The sequence below is a fragment of the Physeter macrocephalus genome, chromosome 1 (genome assembly GCF_002837175.3).
Source record: "Physeter macrocephalus isolate SW-GA chromosome 1, ASM283717v5, whole genome shotgun sequence".
NCBI lineage: Eukaryota > Metazoa > Chordata > Mammalia > Artiodactyla > Physeteridae > Physeter > Physeter macrocephalus.
In genome coordinates this window covers 51641156-51664300 of record NC_041214.2, presented here as the reverse complement: position 1 = coordinate 51664300, position 23145 = coordinate 51641156, and the positions used below count along the sequence as shown (strand labels likewise).

Here is a 23145-nt window from a genome sequence, read left to right as displayed (position 1 = left end):
AGGCTTAGGGGGGAGGGGGTGTGGGGATGTATGTGTGCATGTGGCTGATTCACTTTGTTGTACGACAGAGACTAACACAGTATTGAAGCAATTATACTGCAATAAAGATCTATAACAAAAAGAAGCCTATACTATAAAATAAAACAAAAGAATGAGACAGAGCAATGTTAGTCCATATTCTCAAATTTTAATTGTTGCCCATATGGAACTATTGCTATAGAGATCATTTTTGTTATAGCCTGAAAGGATAAGGGAAGGGGGATTGATTTATAGAGGGCCAGACAGGTTGAGTATGGCCAACTGTGTGAAGACTGGAAATGAAAGTGACAAATTTAGAATTAACCTGAGCCAGCAACAATACCTAAAGGATTTCATCTGTGGATGGCAGAGTGGGGAATTCCAGGTGGAGACATTAGTTTGAAGGTGGCTACCAATTGTTGCTTGAGGTTACAAGTTATAAGGTCTAGTCACCAAGGAGAGGCATCTGATGATAACCAAATAGGTTGTTGGGACTTCAGTCAAACAATCTGAATTTCAGTAGCCAGCTCTAGTTCTAGATGCACATGTAAAACATAATCAGAAAACCAAGACAGAAGGCTAGAGCTAGGATTAGGTACTGGTGGGGGAAAAGAAACAGCTTGGAAGGTTTCAGCACAGTATGCATGATAAAGCCAAGGGATCAATCAAAAAGTATGAGAAGTTTATGACAGGGAGATGTGTCTATAGCCTCAATGACTAGAGGTGTGCAAGGCCCGAGAAGGCAGGGGCTAACAATTTTAAAAGTATGATTTGTATTCTTTAAAATTATGAAAGCAATACATACTAATTATTGAAAGTTTGAAAACTATAGAAAAGTCCAAAGACAAAAGTCAATGCAATTTTTTCATACTCTAAAAGCAAACATCTTCTTTGTAAATACTGAGCTAAATACTTATTAATTTTATTTGTCAAAAGTTTATAACTGAATAATTTTAAGTCATTGTTCATTCTCTTGTATTATCTTCTTAAAAGCAGATAAATCATAAGAATGAATTAATATTCCCCTGCTTTTAAGGATGTAGTCAAATGTAGATTCTGTCATTTTATGGGAAAAAGGGTAAATATTTAAAAGTAAAAATTATGCTTTTACATAAGAACTAACAGCTATCTTAATCTTATAAGATTTCAAATTCTATTCTTATGTTTTAACTTCCTACTTGTCTAATATCTTGTAAAAAAAAAACATATATTGTAAGCACGTTTGGTCTAGGAAATTCCAGAAAGATTCAAAGGTGTGCATAGAAGCAAAGAAACCTATCTGAAGTAGTCTGGCAAATGGACAGAATTTTTAAAAATCAAATAAGACACATGCTGCTGAAAGTCACATTATTGTTACCTTCTCCCTCCAGTTATCACCGTTCAGCATCTCCTGTCTAAGGGTTTCCTGCAACTGCTCCGTGCTTTTCTGATGTGAAATCAGCATCAATTCCCTGAAAACCATAAACACAACAAATGAGTCAAGACACACCCTTAACACCCTTCTTAAATTACTATTCGTGGCTCAGGGATTATTTCACAACTCAGTCTGTTTATTCTTCTCTTTAGAAATATATATATACATATGTATGTTTGTGTACTGCTACTTCATACTATTTTAACTGTTATTAACAGCAATTTAAAAACACTGGCAACAAGGTAAATATTTTCTCAGGCTTAATTTTTACTTAATAAGTAATATTATTATTTTTGCATGAAATAGTAACAACATGTGTAGTCACAAATATAATAAAATACTATACATTGTGTTTCTAAAGTTTATGACTAAATTCTAACACTAGGTAATATTTTGTTTCTTTAAAAAAAGAAAATGTGTTGGGATATGACACAAAATCAGCACGTTTGTGGTTCCTGCTAGATTTATTTTTCTTTATTTATCTCAAGTGCTAATAGGAACAGGCTGAATTAAGTAGAGGGTAATACCTGAGATGTGGTATAGTACAAAACATACTAGAAAATAGAGAGAAAACACAAAGGACATTTTAATATTTTAATCCATGTAATTGGATCTTTTTAAAATAAATTTATTTATTTATTTATTTTTGGCTGTGTTGGGTCTTCGCTGCTGCACACGAGCTTTCTCTAGTTGTGGCTAGTGGAGGCTACTATTCATTGTGGTGCGCAGGCTTCAGTAGTTGTGGCACGCAGGCTCAGTAGTTGTGGCACAAGAGATTAGTTGCTCCGCAGCATGTGGGATCTTCCCATGTCCCCTGCATTGGCAGGTGGATTCTTAAACACTGTGCCACCAGAGAAGTCCCCATGTAATTGTGTCTTAAAGCTAAGTTTGTGATCCTCTGGGTGGAAGTAAGTGTGGGAGATTCATGAGAACATTTCTCCAGGGGCCCTGAAGTTAAGACTTTAAATATCACAAGTGGTGGCAAAAGTATGCCTGTTGATCAGGGAGTCCCTCCAGCCCCTTCTATAATCATCATAACCCTTCTTATTTTCTGTGTAGGTGATTCTTTTCCATTGCTTATTCCTCTTTCTAATCCCTTTGTTTTCCATCATCACCCTCTTCTCTTTAGTTCTGACCCCTTTTCTCAAACTTGTGACTTTCATTTATAACTGCCTGTTAGACATCTCCACCCTGATAAGCCATCAACACCAAAGATTCCACACATCAAAAAACAAATTCATCATCATCTCCAATGGTCTTGCCTTTCCTTTTGACTTCTGAAACCTTCAACAGTCACAATCTTTAGCTTGAAATCCCTGAGTCATCTCTGACTTTTCCTTCTTCTTGTTCTACCACATCCATTCAGTAACAAGTTCTATGTATTCTGCTCCTTGGTGCACCTCGAACTATTTTCTCCCTTCCTTTCCGACTACTAACAGTTAAGGTTCTTGACTTTATTTCCCACCAAGAGTATTGTAATAGACTGTCAATCTCTCTTGATCTCTATTCTCATCTCACTCTTACAGTATTATTAAACATTTTTTAATAAAAATAGTGCCTACATTTCTAGACTAGAAAATTTTAAGGTCACGAACATAAAGACACATCAACTTGGTAACCAGGATTATGAATATTATTTGAGGGAAAATGATTGAAAAGAACAAAACTCCCCAGACTTTTTTTTCAGATCTGTGTCAGACTAGGTACTTTGACAACTTGCCTACTGAAAATAAGTAAGGTTATTTTTTCACTTATAAAAAAAAAATCTTAAAATTCATCAGTGATCTGGACAAAAAGTTAGGAAGATGCAGGAAACACAAATCAAGAGAAAGGACAGAAAAAGATTATCAGTGGAAAACTAGTGAAATTTGAATAAAGTCTATAGGTTAGTTAATTGTATTATACCCATATTAATTTCTTAGTTTTTACATATGTGCCATGGTTATGAAAAATGGACCAGAGGGAAACAAATTCTCTGTACTGTCTCTGTAACTTTTCTTTAAATACAAAATTATTCCAAACCAATGGTTTAAAAAAATGAAGTAAAAGGAAGAACCCCAACAATAAATAGAGCATTGAAGCCAATTCTCACCTTGAAGGTACTTTCCAAATCTGATGTACTTGAGCATTAAATTTCACAGCCATGAAGGGCACTGGAGTCAGGAGAGAAAGGAAGAGCTTGAGAGGAAACTCACCTGCATAAAACTGCATCTCAAAGAGTAACACATGCAGTATGCATTTTTGTCATATTGTATGTAAGAATATGAAATTCACACCCAGTATGTGTAAAATACAATAACATCCCCTCTCAAGGAACAAAAAAGAAATTTCTGGCTTTGAAGTTTGGTGCTAGATAGAGGGGAAAATACAAATCTCCCACAAGAATTTGTAAACACAAGCCAATCCTAGTGCAGATTTGTATCCTGAATTCACACTACCTGAGTGGTCCAAAAAGCTTCATATTGAGGAGATATCTTACAATGGTGTTAGGATAACCTTGCCTCCAGATGCCTGGTAGGAAAAACACCAATATGTTTGGGAGAAACCTATCTTCAACTTGAAACTCAGAGAATTCCTACAGATAAAAATTCAAGACATATGAGACCATAATTTTAAGAATCAAAAAATTATTTTTTTAAAGTTAGTAAGAGGAAGAATGAGCAGACACAAATGATAGCATAATCAAAGCCACAAATTCTAAAGTATTTTCAGATATTGAATAAAAATAAGAATGTACAATATGTTGGAAGAAATAAAAGATTAATTTAAATGACTAATGAAATCTGAAACGAGCCAATCAAATTTGTAGAAATGAAGCATATCATAACTGAGATGAAAAACTCAGTAGATGGTCCTATAGCTGATTATTCACAGCTAAAAATGAAGTAATAAACTGAAAGAGAGATTCCAAGAAATTATACAGGGTGTAGTACATGATGTCAAAAATATGTAAAATATAAAAGAGATTGATATTTGGAGGACAGAGTGAAAAGATCTAATATTTCTCTATTTACCATTTCAGAAGCAAATGAGAGAGAAAGAGAGAGGAAGGACATTACAGATTGATGAAAAATACCAACCCATAAATCTAGGAAGCCCAAAGGATCCCAAGCAAGATAAATAAAAATAAATCACATATCTGGCACCTGGTAGTGAAAATGAAGAATATTGGAATTAAAAGAGATTTTAAAAGATGCTGGAGAGGAAATAAAACATATTGTCTTCAAAGGAATTCAAACATATTGAAATATGTTTGAGTTTATTCTCCAGTAGAAACAAGGAAGGCCAAAGACAGCAAAATAATATATTAAAAATCCCATGAGAAAATAACCATCAATCTGAAGTTGGGTACCCAGCAAAACTATCTTTCAGAAAGAGGCCGAAATAAAATATGCTCAGAAAAATAAAATCTGAGTGTTTACTGCCAGCTAAACGACTTCTAAAAAATATGCTTTGCAGGAAGGATTATGATCTCAGAAGGAAGGTCAGACGATCAAGAAAAAATGGTGAGCAAAGGAACTGGCAAACACACAGGCAGGGAGGGCTTCTTGGGCGTGGGATCAAGACAGCTGTACAGGGCCCATGTTCTGAAGGGGGCCCTGGGTTTCAGATTTAATGCTCTGTGGTCATCACTGAGAAATTCTTAATAACTTTATCTTTGAGTCTGTGTTTTGTAAGTGAGGTCTGATGGGACAGTCAAGCACATGCTGGGGCCTTGGAGCCTCGGCTCACACAGAGTCCTACCTCTCGCCACCTCCTTGTCTCCCCAGGATGGTTCTCAACCCTTTGCTCCCTGACCCTTGCCCAGCATCCACTGTCATCCTCTGCTTCAGTGGGCACAGGCATGGGGGATGTTGGGTCTGCCATGTGTGTCCTTTTGGCTGAGTCTGGGGCAGGGCCTTGGGTGCCTGTGAGAGCCTGCATCCATGCTACGATTTCTCCATGCCCAAGGGAGCACAAGATTCAATAGCAAACAAACAAAAAAGACCCTGACAAGTTAAGAGAAAGATGGTGAAGGAAAGGAAAAAGCTTCTGTCTTTTTTTGAAGGGGCTCCACGTTTTCATTTTACACTGGGCCTGAAAATTATGTAGCCAGCTCTGTATGTAAGGACGTGTAAATAAATATCATCTGTATAAAATATTAGTTTTGACTGTGTGTAATCAGTGGGGCTAACAAAAGGATAAAACTAGAACACTAGACAAAAATGTAGAATATAGGATGGCAGGATGGCAACTATCAGGGCTCCAGTGTTATTCAAGAGAAGTTTGAGATATTCAAGAGAAGTTTGCATTATTCAAGAGAAGTTTGAGATATTAATTTTAGACTTCATGAAGCATGCATGGTAAAATCTCAGAAGTAACCACTAAAAGAATAGAATATGCCATTAGAAGAAGATGCACTAAGAAAATAAAAGAAACTCCAACAATATTGCTCCTGCCCAAGGTCCAAAAGGAGAAAAGAGTGTAGAAAAAGAGGGAGAAATATTGATAGAAAACTTAAAGTAACAATCATAACAATGGCAAATAAACTAAACTCATGAGTTAAGAGAAACAGGCTTGATAAAACCAAACCAAACCCTAACCCTACATATTGGGTTAAGTAAAATATATTAATTAAGATAACTTTTACCTGTTTATTTTTACTCTTCTAATATGGCAATTAAAATTTTTAAAGTGACATATGTGGCTCACATTATACTGCTACTGAACAGCACTGTTATAATCCATATTCTCTGAAAATAAAGAAACGTCAGTAACAAAAGATAAATATCTCCATGTATTTGGAACTTTTAAAAAATGTGTTTCTGCATAACTCTTGGGTCAAATGAAAAATCATGACTGATACTTCAAAATACTTAGAATTGAACAATAATGAAATTTCTACACATCAAAATTTATGAAATATAGCTAAGCAGAAAAGATAAATAAATTGTAGTATACTTTAGAATATAATACAGATGAAGAAATGAATGATTTTCAGCTACATGTAACATTATGGACAAAAATCCCAGGGACATAATCTTGAGCACAAAGAATAAATCACTGACTAATATATATAGTATAATTTTATTTCCATGAAGATGAAATATATGCAAAATCTAATTTTTTTTTTAGGAATACAAACATACATGGTAAAATTATAGAGTGAAGAAAAGGAATAACAGGTGTTTTCTGTAGGTTTTTGTGGATGTTCTTTATCAGTTTGAGGAAGTTCCCATCTCTTCCTAGTTTGCTGAGAACCACAAAATGCAGGTTGGTGGTTACCTCTGAGCAAGGATGCCATGTGGTGGAATAAGGAGAAGCACCAAGGGACTTCAACGCTAATGGTAAGGCTCTTTTTCCTAAACTGAGCGTTCATTGTATTGTAGGTTCTTCATACTTTATACCTATCTAAACCTTTTATGTAACTACTCAGTATTTATAAAAACAATTAATGATAAAGCCTGAGCATAGAGTAGAATGGGCATCTGGAAAAAAGAGAATTAAAGGGAAAGACCAAGGAGAGAGAAATGGCAAGTGAGCAGCAGAGTGGGGTTTACTGCCCACTATGCACACTATGGACAAGGCAGTACCTGGAGAGACAGAGGTGAATGAGGGCAGGATCTCTGTCCAAATGGTGCTTAAAAGCCAGCAATGTTGTAAAAGGAAGATTTATCTTTTAAAATGTGAGGCGGACCTAGCAGGTTCTGATGCTTGCTCAGCAGTCTCTAGGCTGGAGAAAGGAAGTGTAGCAGAAGGAACAAAGAATGAGGACAGTAAAAGCGGGATTACATTAAAACCTCAATTCTGGGCTTCCCTGGTGGTGCAGTGGTTGGGAGTCAGCCTGCCAATGCAGGGGATACGGGTTCGATCCCTGGCCCGGGAAGATCCCACATGCCACGGAGCAACTAAGCCCGTGAGCCACAACTGCTGAGCCCACATGCCACAACTACTGAAGCCCATGCACCTAGAGCCCGTACTCGGCAGCATGAGAGGCCACCGCAATGAGAGGCCCACGCACTGCAGCAAAGAGTAGCCCCCGCTCGCCGCAACTAGAGAAAGCCCGCACGCAGCAACGAAGACCTAAAGCAGCCAAAAATAAATAAATAAATACATTAAACAAAACAAAACAAAACAAAAAAAACCCTCAATTCTGGCTTTCTTCCAAATATTTGGCCATTCCCATCTCCTTTGCAGACTCATCTTTGCCGTCAATTACATGTTTGGTGTTCCTTACCACTTTGTTCTGAGGCCTCTTTTTTCTCTCTCTCTACTCTTTCTCTAAGTGATCATATCCATGCCTATGGTTAAAATGCAATAGTTGCTGACAACTCCCAGATTTTATCTCCAGCTCACATCTGTTCTCTGAGTATCTGACTCATGTTTCCAGCTCTCACCTGACTGCTCTACTTTTATATTTCAGAGTCATCCAAAACTCAACATGTCTGTAATCCCAGAGGCTAACAAGGTCAGTTTATTTTTTGCTCATGATATATGTAATCTGCTGCTTTGCTCTGCAAGTTTTGTTCCAGGATGTAGCCCAAGGAGCAATTCTTACCTGGGAATGCTGCTTTTGTGATAGAAAAGAAAAATTGCAAAAACATAGGATCTGTTAAAGTTTCTTGTCAGAATCAGTGCATGTCACTCTTCTCCCATTTCGATGGCAAGAACAAATCAAATGGCCAAGTCTGATGTGAATGAGGTGTGGATACTATAGTCCTCTCACTGGGAGGTGCACAGTAAGTCACCTGGCATCAGGTGGAGTCCATCGCAACTCTGAAATCCTACTGGAAATGACTGTGAGGATTTCTACCCTGGAGGCAGAGAACATTCCTTGCTTAGACTGTGGTTCTTTCACTTGGGAGTGATTTCTAAATCCATTTTTCTCCGTAGCTCCTGGCTTTCCTGAAATGTAATTTTTTTTTTTTTCATCATACAGCCTTGCCACATCAGAAGAGGGTGTTAGAAATTCTGCCCTGTTGAGAGACAGCTTTCTCAACTTCTTTCCTATCCACAGAAGATTTGGAAGAGAAATGGTTCCAAGAGAATTAAAAAAAAAAAAAAGATTTATTGAGATATAATTGAAAACAGTAAACTACATGTTTAAAGTACACACTTGGATGAGTTCTGACATATGCATAAACATATGTGTGTGAAACCATCACTGCAATCAAAATAATAATATATCCATCATCTCCAAAGGTTTCCCTATGCCCTTTTTTAATCCCTCACTCTTGACCTCTCGCCCCCAGCAATCAAGAGTTTGCTTTCAAACATTAGTTTGCACTTTCAGAATTCTATAAAAATTCTCTATATATCATACAGTATATTCTTTTTTGTGTGTTTGGCATTTTTCATTTAGCATAATTCCTTTTACATTTGTCCATGTTGTACCATGAATCAATAGTTTATTATTATTATTTTTTGCTGAGTAGTATTTCATCATATGGATATACCACAATTTGTTTATCCATTCACCTGCAGATGGACATTTAGGTTGTTTCACAGGTTTTGGCTATTACAAATATAGCTATTAATATCTGTGTACAAGTATTTGTATGGATATGTCCCTTCATTTCTCTTGGGTAAATACCTAGGAGTGAAATGGCTAAGTAGCAAGGTAAGTGTACATTAAACTTTTTAAGAAACCTCCATACTGTTTTCCAAAGAGTTGTACTGTTTTACATTCCAACCAGCAGAGTATGAGAGTTCCAGTTTCTCCACAACTTGCCAACAATTGGTATGTTCAGGCTTTTTAATTTTAGCCGTTCTATAAATGTGTGCTTCTGGGACTTCCCAGGCAGTGCAGTGGTTAAGATTCCGTGCTTCCACAGCAGGGTTCCATCCCTCGTCAGGGAACTAAGATCCCACGTGCCATGAGGTGTGGCCAAAAAAAAAAAAAAATCAATTAAAAAAATAGAAGTGTGTGGTCGTATCTCATTATGCTTTTAATTTGCATTTCCCTAATGACTAATGATGTTGAACGTCTTTTTTATGTGCTTCTTGGCCATCTGTATATCTTTGGTGAAGCGTCTGTTCAAATCTTTTTCTCATTTTTTATTGGGTTGTTTATGGTCATCTGAGTTTCTAAAGTTCTTTATATATTCTGAAGACAAGTCCTTTATGACATATATATTGTGCAAATCTATGACAATGGCTTGTTTTCATTCGCTAAACAGTGCCTTTTAAAGAAGTTTTAACTTTGATGAAGTCCAATTTATCAGGGTTTTTTTCCTTTATGGATTGGGCTTTTGGGGCTGAATCTAAGAAATCTTTGCCTAATCCAAGGTCACAAAGATATGTTTCCTGTTTTCTCCTATAAGTTTTATAATTTTAGGTTTTATATTTAGATCTAGGATCTATTTTGAATTAATCTCTCTATATACATTTCACAGTATGAATCTAAGTTCATTTTTTGCATATGGATATACAATTGTTCCAGTACCAATGGTGAAAAAAACTATATGTTCTCCAATGAACTGCTTTGGCACCCATGTAGGAAATCAATTAACCATACATGTGTGCCTATTTCTGGATACTCTATTCTGTTCCATTGATCTATCTGTCTATCTTGAGATTAATACCACACTGTCTTGATTATTTGTAGCTTTACAATAAATCTTGAAGTTAGGTAGTGACTTTGATCTTTTGGCTCCTCAAAGTTTTTTCAAAGTTGTTTTGATTATTCTAGGTCCTTTGCATTTCCATAGGAATTTTAAAATTAGCTTGTTAATTTGTACAAAAATGTTTGCTGGAGATTTGATTGTGATTGCACTGAATCTATAAATCAATTTGGGGATAACTGTTAACAATATTGAGGCTTCTGTTCCATGAACATTGTATATCTCTCCATTTATTTAGATCCTCTTAATTTATCTCAGCAATGTTATGTAGTTTTCAATGTACAGGTTTGGCACATTATTTGTCAGATTCATTCCTAAGTATTTCATGTGTTTGAAATATTTTGATAAATACTTCTTTTTAAATTTTGATTGTTCTGTGCAAATATATAGAAATTAATTTGGGTTTTGGATGTTGGCTTTTTTTCCTGCAATCTTTTGCCAAACTCACTTATTAGTTCTAGTAACTCCTTTTGTAGATTCCATGGGGTTTTCTATGTTAGTGAGCATATCATCTGTGAATAAAAAATTTTATTTCTTCCTTTCCAGTCTGATGCCTTTTTCTTCTTTTTCTTGCCTGACTGTACTGACTAAAACTTTCAGCACAACGTTGAACAGAACTGATGACAGCAGGTGTTTTTTTCTTGATCTTGATATTAGGGGGAGAGTATGTAGTCTCTCACTATTAAGTATGATGTTATCTGTCAGTTTTCTTAGATGCCCAGTATCAATTTGAAAAAGTTTTCCTCTATTTCTACTTTGCTGAGATTTTTTTAAAACTTAGGAATGAACATTCTGTTTTGCCAACTGCCTGTTTTGTTTCTATTGACATAATCATTGAGTTTTTCTTTTTTACTTTTTGAATAACAATAATTGACTTTTGAATGTTAAACCAATCTTACATTCTTGGGATAAACTCCACACATCCATGATTTCTTTCCTTTTTTATGTTGCTGGATTCAATTTGCTAAAATTTTGTTTAGAAGTTTTGCATCTGTGCTCATGAGGGATGTTGGTCTGTTAATTTGCTTGTAATGCTTTTGTCAGATTTTGGTATCAGGGTAATACTGGCCTCATGAAGTTAAGAACTATTCCTTCCTCTTTCATTTTCTGGAAGAGTTTAAGTAGAATTAATACTATTTCTTCCCTAAATACTTGATAAAATTCACCAGTGAAACCTTCTGGGCCTGAAGTTTTCTTTGTGGGAAAAATTTAAACTATAAATTCAGGTCATCTATTTATTTTAGTGAACCTGGGTAGTTTATATTCCAAAAAAAGTATCCATTTTTCAGAGTTGTCAAAATTAATGGCATAGTCAAGCAAATGGCTTTGTGGAACGATTTTTCCAACAGTATTTGCTCACTTTGTGTCTCTGTGACATTTTGGTAAGTCTTGCAACATTTCAAAATTTTCATGATTATTATTTTGTAATGATGATCTGTGATCAGCGATCTTTGATGTTACTTACTGAAGACTCAGATGGTGGGCAGCATTTTTTAGCAATAAAGTATTTTTGAATAAAAAAAATTAATGGCATAAAGTTGTTTATAATATTCCTCTATTAATGTATTAATATCTGAAGAATGTAATGTGTCACCACTCTCATTTCTGACATTGGTAAATTTTTGTCTTCTCTATCTTTTCCTGATGAGTCTGACTTGAGGTTTATTAATGTTATTGATCTCCTCAAAGAAACTGATTGTTTAATTGATATTCTATATTGTTTTACTTTTTTCTATGTCATTGATTTCTGCTCTGATCTTTATTATTTACTTTCTTATGCTTATCTTGGGTTCTGTTTGCTCTTCTTTTTCTAACTTCTTAAGGTGGAAGCTGACCTTTTTTCTTTTTTCACATAGACTTTTATTGCCATAAATTTTCTCCCTGAGGTTTTGCTTTAGAGATGTTCCACACATTTTGATGTCTTCATTCCCATTTAACTAAAAAATCTTTGTAATTTCCCCTTTGATATTTTCTTTGATCCATATCTCATTTAGAATTGTGTTATAGTTCACAAATATTTGGGGGATTTTACAGATACTTTTCTCTTATTTATTTCTAAGTTAATTACATTGTGACCAGAGAATACACTTTGTATGATTTGAGTCCTTTTAAATTTTCTTTGGTTTTGTTTTATAGCCAAATTATATGGTCTATTTTGGTGAATATTTTGTATGCTCTTGGAGAAAAAAAATGTGTATTCTGCTGCTGTTGGGTGGAATGTTGTATAAATGTCAATTAGGTTAAGTTGATTGATTGTCAATCTTCTATAGCCTTACTAATTTTTCTGTGTACTTGTTTTATCTATTGTTAAGAGAGAGCTATTGACATCTCTCACAATAATTGGGAATTTGTCTACTTCTCCTTGTAGTTCTATCAATTTTGCTTCACGTATTTTTAAGCTCTGTATTAGAGGCACAAACATTTAGGATTTTCATGTCCTTCTGATGAACTGGTCTATTTATCATTATGAAATGAATTTATTTATTCCTGGTAATAGTCTTTGTGCTAAAACCTAACTTGCTTGATATTAATAAACACATTCTAGCTTCTTTTGATTAGTGTCAGCATGGTATATCTTTTTCCATTCTTTTACTTTTAGCCTTTTGTATATTTACTTTTCAAATACATTTCCTGTAGGCAGTATATGGCCGAATCTTACTTTTTTATACAATCTGAAGATCTCTGTCTTTTAATTAGAATGTATAGACACAAATGTATAGACAATTTACATTTAATTGAATTGTGATACAGTTAGACTTAAATCCATCATCTTGCCTATTTGCCCCATCTGTTGTTTCCTTGGCCTTCTTTCTCTGCCTTCTTTTGGATTTTGTATATGGCTTATGATTTACTTTCATCTGCTTTGTTGGCATACTAGCTATAACTCTTTGTTTAGTTTATTTAATGGTTGCTCTAGGGTTGATAATAGCTATTTTTAACTTGTCACAGTTGTGGTAGGCTAAATAGTTGCCTTCAAAGATATCCATGTCCTAATCCCCAAAATCTGTAAATATGGCAAAAGGGACTTTGCAGATGTGATTACATTAAGGATCTTGAGATAAGGAGATTATCCTGGTTCATCTGGATGTGCCTTAAGTATAATTATAAAGGTCTTTATGAGACAGAGGCAAGAAGGTTAATGTGTGTGTGTGTGGGGGGAAGGTGGTGATGTGACAATGGAAGCATAGATTAGATCTATGAGGCCAGGATCCAAGGAATGCCAGCAGCTTCTAAAAGCTGGAAGAAGCAAGGAATGGGTCCTCCCCTGGAGGCTCCAGAAAGAGCCAGCCCTATTGACATCTTGATTTTAGCTCCTTAACACTCATTTGGACTTCTGACCCCCAGAACTGTATAAATTTGTGTTGTTTTAAGACAATAAGTTTGTGGTAATTGTTATAGCAGAGATAGAAAACGATGCTGGTTTACCTTCAAATGTTATTACACAACTTTCAGGTATAAGAGTAGAATTTTATAATAGTAAACTTGATAAAATAAGGAGCAACAGTCAAGGTAAATAAAGTAGCACTTCACTTGGTTTTCAAAATACCAGTACCATAGAATGGATGTGGCTCGCTATGTGCTTGTTAGAAGTGGCTAGGCAGCAGAGTCCTGGCAATTTGATCCACTTTATTTCTTAAGCCAGGTTTCCTATTTGAAAAGAGGTCTTACTGATTAGAAAATTCCAATGAGCATTTTCAGATGGGTGCCTGTGAGTACATTAGAAGTTACCTTTACTATAAAATGGATGGTACTGAATATTTGAGATGCTCAAATTTTAGTCTCCCTGGAGACAGTTATAATTTTGATATTAACAAAAGTAGAATCCATTCCATATACATTCCTCTGATGGACCCAGTACAAAACACTGCTGTTATACGTATCCCTTTAGAATAAAAACTGTGAAAGGCTAGCAGATTATAGAAGCCAAAATATAGTAAGCCAAGTTTCAAACAATGTTAATGAAGTGATAATCATTCACTGAATTGACAAAGAGTCATAAAGTTCCTTATGACATTTCCACAGAATATAAGGTGTTTTGAATGAACTGTTATAAAATTTACGAACTTGTGTTTGTGATGATAATTTTGCTTGACATTAAAGCTACAGAAATTAGGACTTTCATATCTCATTGATTCCTGCTGAGCCTCTGTTCTCAACTCTTCAGTGCAATTCTTTAATGAGACAAGGCAGAAAGAATGATTATAAATGATGTTACAAACACACTGTCCTTGATTACCATGGATTGGGCACTGGGTAATGTATACAGAGATGATTATATGTGTGAAAAAGATAATCTTGATTCTAAAAATGAAAATCACAATTATATAGTAAACTCAAGAAAGAGCTTGCACATTATTCAGGAATGTAAAAACATCTTAAGACATTGATAAAGAAAAAGCAGTCTTGCCTTGAAAGAAACCATAAAGGATCAACTTTGACTCTAGTGAGCCTTTCTGAGAGAAATTTAGAGGATTTCTAGAAATGAAATATTGTTAGAGGCATATTCATATTTTAAAAAGATGAAAATGTGCACCTGTTTTTGAATATCATACAGATATCCAATTTCCTCTTTACAGCCAGTTCTAGAGGTATTCATGCTTTAGAATAATAAGAAACAACACAGATTCAGGTCCTATATTTGGATTTTAGTAAGAATCTGATAGAGAAGATCATACTAGAATCCAGGAGTTTGAACTGATTTTTGGCAAGTCAGAAGCTGATTTGCTACCAGACAATGAGAGCTTCCGAGTTTTAAATCCTGTGATCAGTGGTTTAAATGGGATTAAATTCATTCCTACTCATCCATACATCCATCCAGCAAATATTTATTGAGTACCCAACTGTGTGTCAGGCACTAGGGATATGGTCATTCTTTCTTTCCACTCATTGGAAATATATTAATGCCATTTCCTAATTTTTAGAAGATACTGAGTGGTAAATGACTATATAAAGTGACATAATTCACAAGAGGTAAAGCTGGTTCAAGCTTGTACCAGCCTAGGGCTTTCTACCCTGTAATTTCATCAGATTTTTTTTTAAAATAACATTTTTGGAGTTGGCACAATAGGCAAATTAGGATCTACTCACAATTAAGAGTATTTATTTTTTAAAAAACATTAACTTTTAAATTCTTAGACCAAAAAGAAAATGAGAATCTAATTTCTTACATACATGCAAAAATCTAATTCCTTTAATTGTAGTTAAAAACATAACTGCAAACAAATGTCAAACCATAATGCCAAATGACAGCTTTAAATTCTCTTTCACAAGTTGTTCTTTTAGGGATGTCTTCACATTGTCAATCAAAGAGATAATTTTGATTTTGCCACAACTCCTGTCACTGTTAAAAGCAGTGTCTGTGATATCATAAGAAGTTTGGCAAGTCTCTTGTTCTGAGAGTTGTTGATAGACAGGAAATCAGAGAAAGAGGTATGTCTTGGGAAAAATACCTGATAAGGTTTGTTATTTTAGAATGATATTACTTAGAACACTTCATTTCATAACACTCTAAACTAACGGAATTGCATCCAAAATAAATCACTCCAGGGACTAATCTTTACTACTCTAAGAGTAAAGCAGATAACACTGAATTCAACAGATATTTACTGAATATCTACATCACCAATGCAGGGTATAAAAGTTATGTTGCTTTAAGAGGTTAGCAACATAAATGAAGATGAAAGAAAGGAAATTAATACTTTCTGGGCACCTACAACCTACCAGGCACAATACTAGATGCTTTAATCTTCACAAGAAGGTAGCTATTATTAATATGCCCATTTTACAGATAAGGAAAATGACCCTTAAAGTGGTTAAGCCAGTTGTCCAAACTTGACACTGGATTTAAACCTATGTTTGCCTAACTAAGCCCATTCTTTTTATACTAAGCCACACTACCACGAGGTAACAGAACCCTTGAAACCTTGCTTCCACATCCCTTTTTATATTCTACACTTTTTATTGCTTCTAGCCTTCATGAAAGTATGACAAGCCTCATCAAAGCAACTAAACACCAAGTTTCTCTTCTTATGGAATGTGTTGTGAAATGTTTTTATTCTACTTTTGTTCTGAAGATATAGCTCCACTTCTGACTTTGCTAAGGCACTAGAGAAAGGAAGACAAAAGTCACCATCTTATATTTATTAAATGAATGGGAGAATCCTGAAAGAGTGGAGAGGTGGGGTAAGAAGGCAAGAGGAGGGGAAGAGGGGGTACTCTTGGATTTTCTGCTTTCTGCAGGGCTGGGAGTCCCCTGAAGACTCAGTGTTACAACATGATTGAGAAAGAGAAGCTGACAGAACTGATCCCTTCAAGACAAATGCTAAGGGAACTGTGTAAACTGTAATGGAGGGAACACAGTTTATAAAGCTAGATACAACAGAGCTTGATTTCTGTCTTTGCCAGTTAGGTAGCCCTGGGCAAGACATTTAGCCTTGCTTAACCTCAGTTTCTTCAAGTGTAAAATGTGGAAAATGATACCTGCTTCACAAGAGAGGGTCACAGCTCGGTTAGCCAGGGCCTTTGTGCAAATTTGAAAATGGCTTGCCCTCTGGGTTGGTGAATTAGAAAAAGTGCTCCCTCTGGGTGTGGGCTGACCCAGGTACATAGAGTTTGGTGAGGAAGGAATGGCATGCTTATTATGCAAGAAAAATAAGCCCCTTCCTCTGTGGCAAGTGGTGAGGAGAGCAGAGTTCAGGCTGGTTTTCAGGCCCCTGACCCTTTCTGATGAGCACCACACAACGATGCATCTCACTCAGGGCAGTGTGAAGACAAGATCATGTCCACGGAAGCACCAAGAGGGCTCCCCATGACTGTGAAACCTGGGGATGGTGTGTGAGAGAGCTTGAGAGGGAGAAAGCAGGGAGGAGAGAAGAAAGGAAGCAGGGAGGAAGGGAAGAGAGAGCCTGAAGAAACAGGTATGTTTGACCATGGGGTTGTGTCATATACAGAATGGGAAATTCCATGAACCTCCTGAAATAATTTGCTAGATTTTATGTACATTTCTCTGAGGTGAGGGTTTAGAGCAGTCAATTAAAAAAGAAAAAACAAAGAGAAAGAGAAGAGGATGAGGAAATTGAAAAAGAAGTTAATGTTGTGGGTGTAGGAGAGGGAATAAAATCCTTCCCTATAGCCTCAAAGGTATGCTTCAGGGGGACAGGGAGAAATTAAGTAAATCTCACTTAAGATAGGTAAAGAGCTAGCTGATAGACACACAGACAGATAACTGCTTATTTCACAGAACAATTTACACATAAGCCACTTGCCCCCAACTTCGGTCACAATGAAGCTTTTCCTCCAACGACATTCTTCACTAATCCTGTCATGTTACTGGCAAGTAAATTATAATAAGTATTTTTCTATATTTTTTCTTGGAATTTACCAAGATAGGGCCAACACAGCTCTTGGGGAGGAAGGCATAGGGTGCGGACTATTACAAACAGCTGTGTGTCTCAGCAGTACAGTTTTAGGCCACACGCTACTGCATAAATGAATTTCTCTGAGCGTTATATGTGGGCAGTCTCCAAGCTTAAACACATATGCCCTTCTAAAATGTATTTGTAAATTGGTTATAGGAAATTCCCAACACATTTTACTATAGAAATAATTTTCCATAAAAAAGGAATTAGGCCTGCAGGCCAGCCCACAAAACCCTATTTAATCCACAATACTTCTGAAGTGGTATCACAAATTCATAGTTCTGGCCCTGGCCGAAGAGACCCTGTAGCCCAGAAGCATGAGAGCTGAGGGCTCTCTTTACACAGAATTTTAAAAATAGCCACACTTTTCTCTGGCACTGTCCCTATGCCCTGACCCGCTCCTCCCCATCCAGCAAGTAGACCCCTCTCTCCAGGCCCGGTGTGTCTGTGACCAAGCTGGCCAGGCCTTCTCTACCCCCAGCATCCAGGATCCTGAAGGACCTACTTCTCTTCCTTCCAGCGGAGACTCTTCTCCTAAGAGAGCTTCCTCAGCTGAGTGTGGGGGAGAAAGAAATGCATAACTAATTAGATTTGTACTAATGTATGAGTTATTTCCTAGTCACTAACTCCTTTCCTGCTCCAAATTCAGAAGTTCTGCCAGTTCTTTTCCTAGCATCAGTTCTGGCTTTTCATATCTTTTTTTCTTCCTCTTCTGAAACTATATACCTTCTAAGCCTCGCATTTTCCACAGTGGTCCCAATGGAAGCCTGGGCAAGTGGCTCTGCTGTGGGGAGGGGTGGGGGAGGAGGGGCAGTGTGTGGAGGCTGCCTGAATTTGCAAAGCCCACACTGGCACCTTGAGTGAGTTGGGCTTTGGCCTTTGGAGAGCACATCTGGCAGCCTGGTTGGTTGCTGTCCTTCCACAGCAGTGGTTTGGGACCTTGCTGTGCAGCAGATTCCCAGGCACCGCCCGGTCCTACTGAACTAGAATCTCTGCTGGTCTCGTCAAGCATCTCTATTTTAAGTTTTTTCCTGAGTCCAGCTTCTTATTTTCGGGAAGGACTTTCACATCTCCAACTGCTTAAGGACACCTCTATTTAGAGATCCCATTGTGCTTCAAATCAAAGCTCCAAGAGCAAATTTGCTCAGCTGAGAGACAGTTTACTGAAGGAAAGAAAGTAGAAGGAGGAAAGCCAAGTTCATGCATGAACCTTAAGGAATGTCTGCTGTCAGGTGATGGCAGGACGGAAGAGCAAAGAACCAAAACAGAGAGAGGAAAGGAGCTGGATAACAGGTTGCCCCTGAAGCCAAAGGAAGACAAAGTTTTAAGGCAGGTTTAGACAATAATGTCAAAGCCTCCAAAAGGTCACTTGTTCTTCAGGATGTCTTTTTAACCTGGCTCTCATATCTCCCCCTGGCTCAACATGGAGTAAGCCCTGGCTGTTTGCTCTCATTCACTTGGTACAGACATTCAAATAACCCAACAGAAACTGGCAGAGGGTCAGAGCTAAAGATTTTCATTTTTCTCATGTCTCTTAGGCTTAGCTATGCACAAAACCCTTTGATGAATATCAAAACAGTAAATGACCTAACTTGCCCCCACTGCCCATTGCCAATCCCTTCTCCACCCAGCAGCCAGAACCATCTTTCCACAGTGTCCGTACTTGCTTAAATCCCTCCAATGGTTTCTTTTCATTGCACTGAAACTAATACCCAAACTCCTACGGGCCTGTGAGGCCACGAATGACTTGACCTTCACCTTCATCCCTCACATTTGCTAGGCCTCGCGTCATTTTGCCACTTCCGAGAACTTACCAAGCTTTTTTTACGTGTAAAACTCTTCCCTGGCCCTTGGCATGGGAACCTCTTACTTGTCTTCCTTTATGTACCATTTTGGAAGTTACTTTTACAACCACCCTTTCCAAAGAAGGTACCCCTTTTATGAGTCTCTACTACAATACCCCTTCACTTATTTTATATTCATTATCACAATCTAGAATTATTCTGGTTAGTTCTCTACTTTTTTTGTTGTTGTTTAACTGTTTGTCTCTCCTATTAGAATGTAAACTTCATGAGGACAGGGATGTTTCAGATTCACCATTGTATCCCCAGGGTATGTAGTACCTGGCACATAGTAAATGCTCAACAAATAACTGTTAACTGACTGAATTACCCAAAGTAAGTCATTCATTGACTCAACAAATATTTATTGAGTGAATACATGTGCCAGATTCTGAGGATACAATAGAAGACAAGGCAGGCAAAATCTGAAAGCGGCCTTGGACAAAGAAAAAAAAAAAAAAACAATGCTTATATCTAGGAGTAATCCTATGATAATATGATAACTTATTGGGCTGCAAGCACATTTTAATTTTTATTATGTGACAGACATCATGTCAGTAAACTTGGTGCCACCAAATGACTAAGTAATACCATGCCTGCTTTTGGATAGACTAAAGTATAGAGAGAAAAGAAAGAAAAAGGGCAAGGATGTAAGAGGAAAAAAAGAGGGGGGTAGAGGGGAGAAGAGAGGAGGAGGTAGTCCAGTGATGTCTCTGTTCTCTGAAAACTTAAAGAAATTATCTTTACCACTTATAATAGAAGGTAAGATTAAAATCATACAAAATTTTTTTAAAATATGGCAAATATTGTGTGCTATTTCAAAGCAATCAATCCCCTAAGAAAGTCTATATTTATTTGAATGATGTTATTAATCCTCAAAACATTCATGAAATTGCTCTCTTCAAATTGCTGCCAGAGATAATTTAGTAAGCATAGAAAAAAGGAAAACATTTTACTTATTTTTAATCCCCAATGATATTTCCCAGATTGATTTCCCATCATTCTCCTTGAACTTGCTTTCACTGGACTTACTGAGATTGTTTTAAAAATCAAATTCATTCCTAAAGGTCAAAGATTCATCATACTAAGGATATTCCAAAACATGCACACTTAAGCCAACCCTCAAAAAAGAGTTCCAGAAATGTTTGAACAAAGATAGGATCTTCTCAATGACCAGTATGAAGGAGACAGAATTCACCTGGATAAACAGCTAGATCTAATTAATCTGACATCACTGGAAATGGGGTATTCTGTACCTTTTATATACATAGAGTATGCAGCTGATTTTAATCATTCTGACTCAGTCATCATTATGGCCATCAATTATTAACCCATATTATAAATATAAGGGCATTCAAGATTACTGATGTGTGTAAGGCTGTTTGTCCCTATTGAATATTGGGCCAAACTGCAATTCTTTTAAAGTTTTTTGTTGGCACTTATAGTTTTTCTTTCTTCTTATGCATGGTCAATCTTTCAGCTGCCATTCCTTCTTGTTATTAGTAAGACTGGCTCTTGCCAATTTCCTGCTTATAAAATTACTGCTTCTAATATGCTATGGGCTTATCAATGACACAACTGTGAAATGGCAGAAGTGGGGGTGGCATGAAGAGTCATGGAACTACAAAACACAACATCTTAGCGACAGGCAGTTTATTGGTATAGCAGGGTGAGGAAGAAATGGTGGATGGCAATAAGCTCTGCAATTGTTCATCTTACTAAACCAAAGAGAAGTAAATGTATATCATCCCAGGGAGGACCAGAGACAAGCCTTGTTTCTCTGTGAACCAGACAGACCTCTGACTAGCCTGGAGTAGAGACAGATGTGATCTAGGGCATAGTGTTGTTGGTTAGAAACTAATTCTAAGCTGCCTGCTACCCACTTCTGTGGCCCCACTCCCAGACTCCTCTGGGAGCAAATAGTTGCCCTTAAAAAGAATGAAAACAAGATTATAAATCTTCTAAATTAGAAAGCAGTCAAATACTCATAAAATAAAATGAATAAAATAAAAAATAAACTAAAAAATGAGCCACAACTAGGGGATCTGCTGGACGCTGGTGGGGGACCTTGATGCCCAAGGAGACGGAAGGAACCCCCGAGGGGTCGGGTAGGATGTAGGGGGCAGTGAGGGGGGAGGAGAAGTGGAGATTGGACAGGACCAGCACCCCTGAGGGGTGGTTGGGAGAGGGGAGGGGTTCCCATGCCTGGAGGGACCCTAGGGGGCTTGGAGGATAAGGGGAGATGCAGTGGGTATTTCTCCTACTCACTTGGGTCCCAGGAAGCCTGCTGGGGTCCCAGGCCAGGTCCTCCAACTTCTGGGGCCCCCTCTGGCTGTGTTGGTCCTGGGTGGGAGGGGAAGAAGAGGAGAGGTAGATGGGGAGGGGCCCTCCAGGATTAGAGGATCAGGGGGGAGTGCGCCTAGCATTTCCTCTACCCACTCAGGCTCCAGGGAGCCTGCTGGACTCCCGAGCCTGGTCCTCTGCCCTCTGAGGCTCTCTCTGGCTGTGTGGGTCCTAGAGGTGTAGGATGGAGGGAGCAGGGGGAAAGAGGACGAGAGGTGGACGGGGGGCCCTCTGGGACCAGAGGATCAGGGGAAGCACAGCAGGTGTTTCCCCACACACTCGGGCCCCAGGAAGCCTGTTGGGCTTCCGGTCTGGTCCCTGCATTCTGGGGCCCCTTCTGACCATGTGGGTCCTAGGCGCATGGTGGGCGGGAAGAAGAAGAGAGGCCAACGGGAAGGGACCCCTCAGGATCAGAGGGAATGCACCTAGCATTTCCCCTACCCACTTGGGCCCGGGGAGCCTGCTGGGGTCCTGGACCTGGTCCTCTACCCTCCAAGGCCAGAGGCACTCCTGGGTCCCTCCTGCTGCACTGAGCAAAAGCCCCACTCCCCCCGGGGCCTTGTCTGGCCCTGTGGGTCCTAAACATAGGCCCTGCCCACTGCCTAAACCCTGCCCCTGCATAGGCCCCATCCTCCACAGACATGGACTTTTCAGGGTTTTTTTTTTTTTAATCCTCCTCTTTTTTGCCACTGTAGTTCTGTTTTATCTCCAGGTTGTTGTTTCATCTATATTTTAATTTTTAAAAATTTTTCTAAATATCTGTTAGTTTTCTAATATTATTTTATCTTTTACTCTTTGTTATTGTTCTGTTCCTTTCCTTCTTTTCTTTTTTTTTTTTGGCTGCCCGTGCAGCTTGCAGGATCTTGGTTCACGAGCCGGGGGTCAGGCCTGAGCTCCTGTGGTGGGAGCTCCAAGTCCGAACCACAGGAATAAAAGAGAACCTCAGACCCCAGGGAATATTCATCGGAGTGAGGTCTCCTAGAGGTTCTCATCTCGGCACCAACACCCAGCTCTACCCAACAGCCTACAAACTCCAGTGCTGGAAGCCTCAGGACAAACAACCAGTAAGACAGGGACACAATCCCACCCATTAAAAAAAGAAAAATGAGAGGACAAAAAAATATGTCACAGAAAAAGGAGCAAGGTAAAAACATACAAGACCAAATAAATGAAGAGGAAATAGGCAATCTACCTGAAAAAGAATTCAGAGTAATGATAGTAAACATGATGTAAAATCTAGGAGATAGAATGGAGGCACGGATTGAGAAGATACAAGAAATATTTAACAAAGATCTAGAAGAATTAAAGAACAAACAAACAGAGATGAACAACACAATAACCAAAATGAAAAATACACTAGAAGGAATCAATAACAGAATAACTGAGGCAGAAGAACAAATAAGTGAGCTGTAAGACAGAATGGTGGAAATAACTGCCAAGGAGCAGAATAAAGAAAAAAGAATGAAAAGAATTGAAAACAATCTCAGAGACCTCTGGGACAACACTAA

At 37.7% G+C, this 23145-nt stretch overlaps 1 protein-coding gene across 1 annotated transcript in view; it reads right to left on the bottom strand.

Moving 5' to 3' along the window:
- The window catches only part of LEKR1 (leucine, glutamate and lysine rich 1), a 429075-nt gene that overhangs the window by 37617 nt on the left and 368313 nt on the right, over window positions 1–23145 (bottom strand). Inside the window, 2 exon segments of the mRNA XM_055081297.1 lie at window positions 1376–1469; window positions 7460–7495. Coding sequence (XP_054937272.1) covers window positions 1376–1469; window positions 7460–7495 — 130 coding nt within the window.